This window comes from Phoenix dactylifera, chromosome 8 (assembly GCF_009389715.1).
Source record: "Phoenix dactylifera cultivar Barhee BC4 chromosome 8, palm_55x_up_171113_PBpolish2nd_filt_p, whole genome shotgun sequence".
Classification (NCBI taxonomy): Eukaryota; Viridiplantae; Streptophyta; class Magnoliopsida; order Arecales; family Arecaceae; genus Phoenix; species Phoenix dactylifera.
Window position 1 is genome coordinate 22,606,880 of NC_052399.1, and position 13,054 is coordinate 22,619,933.

The 13,054-nt window shown below is 37.0% G+C and overlaps 1 protein-coding gene across 1 annotated transcript; it reads left to right on the forward strand.

The window, feature by feature from the left end:
- Positions 1 to 3,747: 3,747 nt before the first annotated feature.
- LOC103702037 (eukaryotic initiation factor 4A-15-like) lies at positions 3,748 to 11,948 on the forward strand. The gene is made up of 5 exons (XM_008784320.4): positions 3,748 to 3,959; positions 8,422 to 8,491; positions 8,608 to 8,714; positions 8,818 to 9,248; positions 10,976 to 11,948. The coding sequence occupies exons 2-5, from the start codon at positions 8,424 to 8,426 to the stop codon at positions 11,609 to 11,611; spliced, it is 1,242 nt and encodes a 413-aa protein (XP_008782542.1). The 5' UTR covers positions 3,748 to 3,959; positions 8,422 to 8,423; the 3' UTR covers positions 11,612 to 11,948.
- The last annotated feature ends 1,106 nt before the right edge of the window (positions 11,949 to 13,054 follow it).

The following is a 13,054-nucleotide window of genomic DNA, read 5'->3' on the forward strand; positions in this document are numbered from 1 at the left end:
TAAATGAAGTTGCTGAGCATAATAGAGACCTTCTATTTCATCATCTCTGTTGGAAGCACATAATATTGATGGTGCAGTAACAAAACTAAAAAAGTTTATTTGAAGGGACCTGTTTTTTGCTCACTCACACTTGTTTGTTTCTGATTTTTCTTTTTTTTAAATCTTGCTTTATTTGAATTTGTTACTGGGGATGACAGTACAATCCTATTACATTTAGTAAGATGTAGAGACTTTAAGTTAAAGTCCTGGACATTACTTATCATTATTATATAGTGTTTGCGTCTTATTAGTGGGTTACTTTAAGCAGGGGCTTGCCTTCTGTATTAAATCTTCAAATTGGAATAATCTCATCAATATTAGACATTCTTTCAAGGCCAATATGGTGGGCCATATCAATGGAAATTGGAATAAATATCCATATTCCTATGCCTATTTTCCAAGGAGACATCATTAACTTCTGGCTATGGTAACTGGACACATTTCGTGCAAAAGCTTTCTGGATCTAGTTCATTATTAAAACCAGATTTGCTCCCTTGGCCAAACATTCAGACCCAACTGCTTACCATCCTTCACATGGGATTTTTGGGCATGAAGCATTGGTGCATCTAGTAGATAATGATTCTGCCGGGTGTTCACATATTGTCATTCCAATTGAAGTCTGAGTGCTGTCTTTGGTTGTTAAGCAAACTGACTACCCTGAGCCATTTTAAATTGTCCTGCTGCAGGACAATGTTGATACTTGATAGACTTTCCTGCCTAGTTCTATTTTGTAACCGCCTTAATCTTCCATGAAAAAGATGCCCTAGATTATATATCTAAGGTATTATGTGGTGGAGTAGAAACCAAGACAGTATACAATGAGGAAATACATCCAGCTGCTACTCTATTCCTTTCGTGGATTTTGTGCTGGATTGTTGAAGCCCAGTGTGTCATGCATTTTGACCAGACACATGAATTGTCAATGTCTTGGACCATGAAATATAAAGAAAATTGTAGCTATGAATGATGATCATGCTGAGATTTCCATCACATAAGTACACTTACTCGCAGTAAGAAGCTGAGAATACCCAAGTCCAATGCTTGTGACTAGTTGCATATGTGTGTGGAAGAAGACAGAGCAACCACAATTGGAGTATGACTGAAAAATTTTGATGGTTATTGTGTCAACTTTTCACTAGAACAACCAATGGCCACGTGTCAACTGAAACAAAATTAAGACAAAGTACTAGCTTGTACCCTAATTTACTATTTGTAAAAATTCCTTTGGGCATATTTATTACAAATCCTAGTCATATTGATGAAAAAGGTAGTGAAACTGCTGCTTCAGTATGCTGCCACGGGTGAATTATTACAGTTGAAAGAGATGCAGAGGAAAGCCAATGATTGAGTTGGTCATGGTGAGTTCACTTCCTGATCCCCAGGTGATGCATGGAAATGGGCTTTGAATGGGGCTTGTGTCCTATTTAATTTCTAGATTTAATGGAAGATATGTCAGTGATGTTGTTTGACTGTGAAGATATTAAGGTTGATTCTTTTCACCAGATGAAAGGCAAAGCCAGTAGGTATTTGCTCAAATGTGTAAAATTATTGGTTGAACATGAATGCCATGAATTCCGTGATGATGCAATTGGAGTAAAAGATGCTATGTTGGACCTTTACAGCAGATTAGTGAAGTGGAGATATGGTTTAAGGGTTTGAGGAATATTAGTTATTTGATGATGTTGTTGACAACTTTGCGAAAAACTTCATAGTAGTAGAATAAAGAAGGTACTGTCCTTTATATTATCACAGTGTATGTGGCTGTAGGTTTTATTATTACAGTCCTACCAGTCTTATGAGAAGTTTGAAAATCAGATTCATCCAGGTGTCTGCTTATTACCCAATATCTCTGTCAAGGTTTGCTATCAATGAGTTGCATTGCCTTATAATAGCAGTTCTAATCAACCAAAAGCCATTTAACTTAGACTTGAGATGTTTGAGACATTCACTTTTCTTTTTGTTGTAGAACCACCTGCATTGATTCATTGTTCTGCAGTCAGTCTATATGCGAAAAGATCACTTTAGGACGGTTTTGGTACTTACTAATGCCTTATTTACAATGTTTACTTAATTATGGACTGTCTGTAGCCCTTTATGTGTATAATAAACTCACTAGTATTTGTATCGATCATGCAGAAATGAATATATGATCTGCAGCAATTTTGCCATCCCTTACCATGTTGAGAAACCAATTCATCAAAAAAAAGTTTAAGTTGATAAGAAATAGGTCAAGAATGTATCTGGCTGACAAATACTCTATCTATATCACCAACTTTTTGATATGTTAGGCCCTCCATGATCACATCAACGTTGCAGTAATAGTAGCCAAGCCTCTTCATATATGATACAAATCAAAGATTTACCATGCAGGGAACGTAATCTGACTAGGATAATTTATTTGTTCGCGTCTCGTGATATCGGTCCTTCTGCAGCAAGATATCCCGCCTGCAAGACGGCTTAACCCACCACCATCTCAAAGCACAGTGTGTGTCAAGCCACTTAAATTATCTAATAATACTATCAACCTTCTCTTATTTGCATCATATAACTTGCCCGTTGCCATTGCTGGGAATCAAGAATGTCCAAAGATTTCTTGGCAGAACCTTACAGGGAATTAAACAGTCTGCTTCATTTTAGGAGATTGGAGACAATTCCATTCACCTACTTGGGTGGGTTGTTGCTTCGTTTGCTGCCTGAGAATGCAGCAGCAATGCTAAAGGTGGGACATGTATTACTTTGCTTCCTTCAATTGAGTAGTTTTGGCATGCAAACTTCTTAACATAATGCATGCAAGATTTAAGTAAGAACCAATATAATATTTAACATACGCAGAATGCATTTGTCAATTCTTGGTTTGTGGGATTACAAGCATATGTCAAGATCTCATTGCTTAAAGAACTCTACACACCCTTGCACCGGCATAAGCATATAAAATCTATGCAAAAGAAGTCCCAAGACCACTCGTAGACAATGATGCCTCACCAACTCAACGAGATAACAATTCTCAACCATGTTTTTTTGCGTGATGAAAGATGACGTTGGAAAAAAAAATAATAAAAAGCTTGGACTTAAAAACGCAACTTCTACAATTAAACCATGCTAATCACTCGCTAACGAGACCATTCTCAGGAATATTCGATTCCTAATCCATATAAGAGATCTTGTGGTCGCATTAAATTTCCCATACACAATAATAGTTGTCTCTGAATTGAAACACGGCAGTGATACTTCGTTTGCATGCACTTGCATTTAAGCATCAACTTTCCAAGAGTTTTTTTATTTTTACTCCTGGACCGGAGACTTTTACTTTTTCTATCAAAGGTCGGCGGTCCATTATTGTGAATCTAAAAATCTTGGCCGTCCATCATGGGCAACTTGGAGAGGGAGAATTTTATTAACAGAGAAAGTCGGTAAATGGAGCCAAGTAGTCTGATATTAGAGGTAAAACCACGTGAGGAATCCAGCGGTTCGGGTTGTACCTCTCGGGCGAAAGATTGATCGATCCGCTTTCGCAGCATCGACCGTTGGATCCCACACGGAACTCCTGCGGTCTCGGATTACACAGATCTCGAAGCGGCTATTGCAAGATCCAACGGTGGAGTTTCGCTAAGGAAGGTGAATCCTTCTTTCGTGCGAAAGATACAACCTCAGTCCATCCTCTAAGCTCTAGGCTGGGCTCATATCAAAGCCACTTTCGGTTTCCCTACTACAAAGAAAGAGTGAATAATACAGAAATAATTCCTCTCCTTTCCCGTCGCGTCCCTTGAGGAGCCCTCCTCCGCTTGTCTCTCTCTCTCACCATAAAAGAATCGACTTTGCACGCTCTCTCTCTCTCTCTCTTCCTCCTCTCCGCTCCCGACTTCGAATCGCTTCCTCCTTTCACCGGCTCCGAGGGTCGACTGATCTCTGGAGAACTATAGGTAATCAGATTTCGGAATCTCTATTTTCGATCATTTCTTTTTGGTTTATTCTGCTGGGATTTAAGAGGCGGTTAGGGTCTGAAGGCATCGAAAGATCCGAGCTTGCATCTGATTTTTGATCTCTTTGGGCTTTCTTGTTCACTCTAATCTTTCTCATCTAATTGATGATTTCGAATCTGATTTCTGTTCTCTTATTAGGGTTTGTTCTGATCTCATTGCTCGTGATTCGTTTAATTTCTACTTGATTTTGTGTGTGGATCTGAGGAAAATTTTGTCGAGTTATTGTGAACTTTATGTTTAATATTCTTTTTTTTCGATAAGGTCATATTGACGTGTCATGGATTGTTTGCAGATTTGATATCCAATGTGTACTCCGCGTTTTACATTAGATCGTAAGTTTTAAAGATTTGCGAACTGGCGATTTGACCCAGAGAAAAGGTCTTGGAAGCATAAAGAATTTCTAGTTTTTTTGTTTTTCCTTTTTTTAAGAAATTGGAAAAAGGTTGAGGGGAAGGAAACGCTCAATTCTGAATGCTAATATCGTGGCCACTGAAAGTCGGAAACTATAAACTATTTTTTTTTTATTGATTCTAAAAGGTAGGGAAGTAAGTTATGAAGTTGCTGATTATGGAAATTTAATCTGGTGAGGTTTGGTGAGCTGGTGTGTGGGCTAGGGAACTTTTTCGTCTCTTTCATGCCACATGTAAGTTGGTTTTATTTTATGGGTTTCTATTGAAGGGACAATGATTATCATTTTCTTTAATTGATTCATCCATTGGGTTTGACTTCTTGGTGCTTTGAAATGTTCTCTTTTGACATATAGTCAAGGCTTGGAAGAGGGTGTACCTATTAAATGCTGAATTAGTCGTGGGCATAACCCCATTCTCCAATCCTACTTTCAATCTAATGCTGAAGGGACAAGTCGTGAGGAAGTCTGCTTTAGTTAACTGATCTGATTTTTCTCTTAGGTCACTAGGCAGAGTTACTGAAGTTAGCCTTTTGTCATTATTACCACAAGTAGACTATAGTAGTTGGAATTTAGTTTTCAGTCATAAAATTTACATTCTAGATCACAATATTCTGCTGACAGTCAGTGACTTTTCCTCAAAAATAATTTAGATATGCTTGCTTTGAAAGGTTTGTATTTGTTGATGATATTATAAACTCATGTTTATTAGATTTTTTTTCAATACAAGTAATGTGTTTGGAAGATATTCTCTTACTCATTTACCTTTGTTTAAGATTGGATTTGTTTGTTTGACTACTGAATCGCGCCGGACAGTATGGAGGTATGCTATTATCAATCTGGAAGGGTGAAGGTATCGACATGGGAGTTGGGTACACTCTCATACCAACCATGGTTTATTTGTTGTGTTGAGTTCAACAATGTTCCATTTGTCAGCATGGGGGCGTATCGTACTAGACTATACTAAGGTACCACCAATATGGGGCCTAGTACCCAGACATAAAACATGAGGCTGATAAAATAGGACTTCACATATTATATGTGTGTGTGTGCACACGCGCACATGCGCGCATATATGTGTGTGTATATATATTAGAACATCTTACTTGCCAATAGAACACTTGGATGAATTAGCCAGCTCCCATGTCGATACCTATACATTCTTACATGGGTACATATTTGTACATTCTTAAAGCCTGGGAAACTACAAATAGAACACCAGGATGAATTGGCCAGCAGCCATCTGATTGAGCCTTTTGATTCAGAGTTAATTTCATTTATCTAGTTTTTGCAACATAAGGATCTCTATATTTAGGTTTTGTCGCTTTCTTTTTAAAAAAAAGATGGTTCATCTTTCTGTGGAAAATTATTTTTTTTTGGAGTATTAATGATCTTGCTATTATGTTTTTATTTTGTAGGTGCAAACTGTCTGCAACTACATAGTTAAGAACTGTTCATATTAAATGATTTTATGTGTATGATATGTGCACTCTTCTTTTATGTGGATAATGTTTGATGGGAACACTTGCATTGTTTATAGCAAAAGCATGAGTTTCATGATTTTCCTTAGTTTAGATTGCTAGTTTTAATTGTGAATGATATTGTTTTGTTCTACCTGATTTTGCTATGCCTTTTCTTTTTGATGCTTTAAGTCGGCCTTTTAATTTTCCACTTTTTGCAGAAAAGTCTGAGTGCTTAATTTTAGGATGTTGTAAGGAAATGGAGAATAACTTCATTTTCATTTTCTTCCAAAAATGGCCCTCTTGTTTTTTTAATATAAAGATCCATTTTGGACCCCCTGCCTCTTCTCTCTCCCTGATATTTTTGATTCTTGCTATATGTCTTTGTTATTATACTAGTTAGTCCAAGTCAATTGGATCCAATAACCATGCTGCATGTAAATTTTTTTTTGTATTGCTTTGAAAGTCTGTAGGAGAGGAAATATTTTTTAGCTAAAGAAATTTAAATCTAATCTAAAATCTATGTAAGAAGCCTTTTCAGCTTTCACATTATGAATTCATTGTCTCTGTGTCACACAGGTTACATTATAGTTGTTTTTGGCTCCTAGTTTATTCTATTTGAAAAATGGGAGAGATTTGCCTTCTGTTTTCATCGTCATCGTCAAATTGCAATAAGGCACATGTTTTGGACATGACCTTTTTTTTCTTCTTACATCGAAACATGAGATCCGTCCAGATATAGTGAGGACCTGGAAACTTTTTCCCTCTTTTTACATATAAAGACATGATATTCATCCAGACATGGCAAGAAAACATGGAATCTGGGGATTGACAATCATTGACAATGCACTCAAACCAGTCTGGTTTCTCAAAAAGGATAACCAAGACTCTTTGCCATTCTGCTTGGCTTCAAGTTTTTCCAAGGTAAATAGGGATAGGAGTGGCAACTGATTTCATTTTCTGAATGATGAGACACTCCATTCTAGAATATGAAGCTTTCCCTCAAGAAGAGTTATAAGTTGCTAAATTTTCAGTGACTTCTGGTGGTTTCCATTTCGAGGATGTGCTGACCCTTTTGGGCCGTCACATGCATAACCAACAAATTATGTGCTTGATTTACGGGTTTTTCTTAGATAAAGAAAGAACTTTTGAAAGTCTAATTTTAAGTGCATTTGAACTTCATTATTGAGGTTTGGCCTTTTTTTTTGTCACATATTGTGGTCCGTGCATTCTGTGTATGGAAAGGAATATCAATTATCCGAGCATCTAACGGTTCTTTGCACAAGATTGGCATCAGTGTTATAGCAAGCAAGATTTAATAACCGGGACCTGCAAAGTTATTTCATTGATTACTTTGCCTTCCCTTCCTAATTTATTCATATTTAATCCATCGAAATATATCATTTTCATGTTTCTAGGATGTATAAGTAAAGTAGATTTTATTATCTCTAGAACACCAGATTTTCATGGTTTATCCTGGATTTGCTGAGATTATTTTCTAACTTGTTGTGTTCCTTTCAGAATATCTGGAGTGTCTTTAGTGTTCAATAGGTTTAACATATTTTTCTGCATATAACTTAATTAGTTCCTTTGACATATATCGTGCTCTTAGTTGGTAAGCTGTTCGTTGAAGTTTTTCAATGTCACCAACTTGAATTCCTGGTCATTTTTGTTATTAGTGATTCAATATCAACAAGATTTTATATGCTATGTTCACTGCCATTGTGAGTATTATCACCTTCTCCTCTAATTTGTTTAATAATAATTGTTCTAGTTAGACCAATATCAGAGTAAACATGTTTGTTGGTGAAGATCTTGGTTATCATTATTTAAAGAAGGTTCATTTAAGATTCAGCTTGCTGCATGTATGTTGAGATAAGAGCCTTAAAAAGTGCCTTCAGTTCCCTGTGTTGGTTGATCCACATGCATCAAATAGAGAAGTTCATTTGAGGTGAACATTATGTGTTTAAAACCTTGCAAAGGAGGCATATGTACTAGGTCTTGTTTAATAACATTACTAGTTAATATGGCAGCATGCATCTAGTTTATGATGCATATGTTAGTATATTATCCATTCATTGCATAAAGAGTCACAGAAGGTTAGCCTATCCACTCTATAGACTGTCTAAATTTGTTTGAAGTTTATAAATCTTGACTCATGGTGATTTGCAAGCCTCGGACTCGACCGTGTTCTCCATATGGCTTGCTTCTAACTTCCTCATATCCCTTATTGCGAATTTACTTTGTTGGCTTTTTTCTGGGAGCCAATTGACGGCGCTTGCCCTCTTTTTGGTTTTAAAACTTAGAACTTGATTATGTGATGTGTCTTTTGTCCATATGTTCTATGATACATGATTGTTGTATGTAGCCTTAGAGGTAGTTGCTTATTATCCAAAGATGAGATGTCAGGTTCTCAAATAATATAAAATTAAGATTAAAGACTTTGTGTGTTACAATAATATCGTACAGCATTTATTATGACTTTTTTTTGTTCTTCTTTACATTTTGTCACTATATTGTGGCTTCCTTGTAGCAGACATGGCAGGATTGGTACCGGAAGGATCTCAATTCGATGCTCGCCAATATGATACCAAGATGAATGAGCTGTATTGTCTTTTGCCTTTTCCTTATATTTTGTCTTTAAAAATAACTGTCAGTTCATGGAATTTTATGTAAGTTATCAAGATTGCTTATGTTCAAATATGCTTGTGCCGAATTGTAGGCTTACGCAAGATGGCCAAGAATTTTTTACCTCATATGATGAGGTCTACGACAGTTTTGATTCCATGGGTCTTCAAGAAAATCTTTTGAGAGGCATTTATGCATATGGTAGAACAACCTATTCCCTTGTTCTCATGTTAATGATGTGCCTTTAATTGTGAAAATAGTTTGTTGATGACACCATTTCTTGATTAATGTGCTATTTGTTTAGGTTTTGAGAAGCCCTCTGCAATTCAGCAAAGAGGAATTGTTCCTTTCTGCAAGGGACTTGATGTTATTCAGCAGGCACAATCAGGGACAGGGAAAACTGCAACTTTCTGTTCTGGAATTCTTCAGCAGCTTGACTATGGATTGGTTGAATGCCAGGCTTTGGTTCTTGCTCCAACTAGAGAATTAGCACAGCAAATTGAGAAGGTTATGCGAGCACTTGGGGACTATCTTGGTGTGAAAGTTCATGCTTGTGTAGGAGGAACTAGTGTTCGTGAGGATCAACGTATTCTTTCGAGCGGGGTTCATGTTGTTGTGGGTACACCAGGTCGTGTATTCGACATGTTACGGAGGCAGTCTCTCCGCCCTGACTATATTAAGATGTTTGTGTTGGATGAAGCAGATGAAATGCTTTCACGTGGTTTCAAGGATCAGGTTTATTTTCTGCCCATTCCTTTTTGCTGCAAAATACTGATATTCTTTTTGTTTTGTTCATTCAAGAATGGTATACAGAGATAAAATAAGTGAAATTATTTCATTGCAGATGACAGTATTTTAATTTTACTAGTGTTAACCACTGCTTATAACTTGGATAAAGTTCTATTTCGATATCGATAACCTTTAAAGTTATCATTTCATGCACCAGACTTGAAGCATTTTTTGTGAATGCATAAGGCTTAAAGGTTTTTTTTAAAAAAATGCAAAAGGCCAGGATCCAGCATGCGTGGCCTGCTGGACTATGAGGCCTCCTGTAACTTGTGAGGCAGAATTTACGTGTTTGTCATAAAAAAATTAATTTATGGGCACTACACTAGTGAGAGCATTGAAGGGTTTTCATGTGGAAGGCTTCTTGCCCACCTGCATAGCCTCCCAAAAAAGCAAGAAATTCAACCATATAAATTCTTTACATTGCATGCATGGCACATGTGGGATATTATTTTATCATTTTTCCCTGTAATTGCACATATTTGTAAATTATTAGGTTTCACCTTCCAAGTTTATTTTACTATGTTGTATTTATGTGGTACTAGTACATTTTAGTTCTTCCTTTTCCTGAATAGGAAAATAACCTACAGATGTACTATATACTATTTGTCATGGTTGATGTATGGTGCTATGCTAGTTTTTTTTTTTTTTTTTTTTTTTTTTTGAATGGTGATGCTATGCTATTTGTTGATAATAGTAACAAAAGTTGGGTTTTGTGCTAGTTGTGGATAGTAGTTGCAAAGCTTGGGTTTTTTCTCTCCAATCTATAGTGTCACAGTACTTTGTAACTGGGAAGAAAAGAATGAAGATGATTCTTCCCCACTTGTTTTTCTGAATGTCAGATTTCTGATTAATTCATTATGGTGATTTTTTTCACAGAAAATACATGTATTGTTTGATGCATGTTTGGTGCCATTTACTTTAAAAGAAAACGTATATGAATCCTGCAATTTATGCAGATGTATTATTTTGGAAGTATGAAGGATGTGCTACTGTTTATAATATAGGGCTCAAGACTCCAATATTTCTGAGTATGCAGGTTTGTATAATGACTTGTAGGGTCAACTTTTCAGTGATTTACAAAATCGTGAACTTTTGAATTGCTGGAGAATTTTTTTTTAAAGACTGGAAGGTATGTGAACTAATCAACCTCACAGTTTACTATGTCACTGATATATAACCAGAGATACTTGTATCCATGATTTTTTTTAATATGGCAATTGAGATATCATAAGCTTTGCATGGCATAATCAAAAGTTGAATTTTGATCATTAGTACCCTCTATTTTTGGTGATATTCACGTTGCATGCTTGTTGTTTACTAAGATTCTAAACTTCTGTGGACTTTGTCATTTTTCTTCTATGTTGTCTCTGAATGTGTAGAGAAAAAAGGACCTTGTTAGCTGTTCATGGGCCATTTATTTACTAATTTAATTTTGGTGGTTCTGAGAGAAAAAAATCGGATTATGTGTATACTTAGCTGCTACAGTGTCTGTCGTATCTTGTTGTTTACTTTTAGTATCCATGTCTTACTCAGGAATCTGCATTAGAAATTTATAATGAATTAGAGTTCTTGTACATGGTTTTGGAATGCAAATTCTTGCTGCTACTTTTCCTTCAGTCTGCTTACTGAAAATGGAGCCTTTCCACTCATGTTTTAATAAATTTCCCCCTCAGATATACGATATCTTCCAGCTTCTTCCTTCAAAAATTCAGGTTGGGGTATTCTCTGCCACAATGCCCCCTGAAGCTCTTGAGATTACTCGCAAGTTTATGAACAAACCTGTTAGGATCCTTGTAAAGCGAGATGAGCTTACCTTGGAGGGTATTAAGCAGTTCTATGTCAATGTCGAGAAGGAAGAATGGAAGCTCGAAACCCTCTGTGACCTCTATGAAACCTTGGCTATTACACAGAGTGTGATCTTCGTTAACACCCGGCGCAAGGTGGACTGGCTTACTGACAAGATGAGGAGCAGGGATCACACTGTCTCAGCTACCCATGGTGACATGGATCAGAACGCCAGGGATATTATCATGCGGGAGTTCCGTTCTGGTTCTTCTCGTGTACTTATCACCACTGATCTCCTTGCTCGTGGTATTGATGTCCAGCAGGTTTCTCTCGTCATAAATTATGATCTGCCAACCCAACCAGAGAACTATCTCCATCGTATTGGACGAAGCGGACGTTTTGGAAGGAAGGGTGTTGCAATCAATTTTGTCACCCGTGATGATGAAAGAATGCTGTTTGACATTCAGAGGTTCTACAATGTGGTGATTGAGGAGCTGCCATCCAATGTCGCCGACCTCCTCTGATTAGTTTTTCTTGTCAAACTTGATATGTAGTCTATAATGTCTTATTAGTTTTATTAATAATCTTGTCACAGTTGCCTCTATTTTTAGTGGTATGATTACCAAAGACCTTTGAGTGGTGTCAGGTTCATTTGCAATGATGGTGATTAAAAGCTAATAATCGTTTGCCCCGTCTTTGCAAATTTTGTAGCAGCTTAGGTTGCATTTTATGTCGTGGTGACCTTGAAGGAGGGACTTTGGATCTGCTTGTGTTATTGAAGCTTGGTTTGATTGTTTTCTAAATTTTATGGCGGGAACTATTATGTATTATGATTACGTGATATTTTGTGTTGATGCTTCATCTGTTTATTGGTTCTGGGCTTTTTAGTAGGCTCTCCTGAAGTTTTGTTCTGCACTTGATATGGTACTTAGGCTGTCTTAAAATTGTAAACATCCTTGTACTCATTTTTGGTCTTGCATATTCTGGATGGGCAGGTTTCTATGATGAAGATTGATTTAAAAATTGTGTTGCTAGTTGGTTATTTAGGTGCGGGTATCTCCAGGCCCCTCTTCAGGGAACTTGAGGCATAAATTCTTTTGGTTCAAGTGGTCTCCGGGATTGTTCCTAAGATGGAGATGTTTAATTGTTGAAGATGGAGAATAGGCTAGTCTATGGTGGTAGTATTGATGTGCTATATTCACCTGGGTTTGGGATCCTCTGCTGTGCTTCCATTTATTTTGGTCCATATAGTAATCATTGGTGATTACCTAGGGAATCTGTTAAGGTGATTGTCATGTGTTCGATTCCATTAATTATTTTATTACAGTTGCTTGGTCACTGCCGAAAATTTCCAAGGTTTCTCCATTTCAGTGAATAGAGTTATTGATATTAGAAAATGAAATTGTAATAATTTTAGATGATTAATAGATTAGTGTTATTAATATTAGAAAATAAAATCATAAATAATCTAAAATAATTGTTTTCTTAATATTTAATTATTTAATTATTATTTTTTTGTGACAAGTCAATCTTTAGGTGGATGTGGTGTCATTTGTGATGACGACGAAGTAGAGGTCTAGAAGAAAACACACTGAAATCCCTCCAACCATGCCTGAGAAATATTATAATACCAAAATAAAAAAATTCTTAACTAGTTCATAGAAATTATTTTTTTGCTGAACCCAGCAGCGGAGGAAGGTTTGCTTCCGGCTAGGGGTAGTAGAGAATGCGGAGCTTGACGGCAGCAACACTGTACCGACACTTTCGGCCTCCTGGATGCTGTAATTATTCTCCACCGTCGCTAACTCCACCGATGAATCCGGGCCCCTTCGCCGCAACAGCAGCGTCAAAGCTCTCACCTTTGGGGTCGTGAACCCATCGAACTCGGCCGCCGTCTTTTTGAACTCCGCAACTCCTCCAGAATCATCGGTCAGACCGTACGGAGGCCCGCTCGCTCCGGCGGCGAG

Coding starts and splice junctions, on each gene's coding strand:
- LOC103702037 (XM_008784320.4), top strand. CDS start 8,424: ATGGCAGGATTGGTACCGGAAGGATCTCAATTCGATGCTCGCCAATAT. Junction 8,492..8,607: donor GATACCAAGATGAATGAGCT/GTATTGTCTTTT, acceptor GCCGAATTGTAG/GCTTACGCAAGATGGCCAAG. Junction 9,249..10,975: donor CACGTGGTTTCAAGGATCAG/GTTTATTTTCTG, acceptor TTTCCCCCTCAG/ATATACGATATCTTCCAGCT.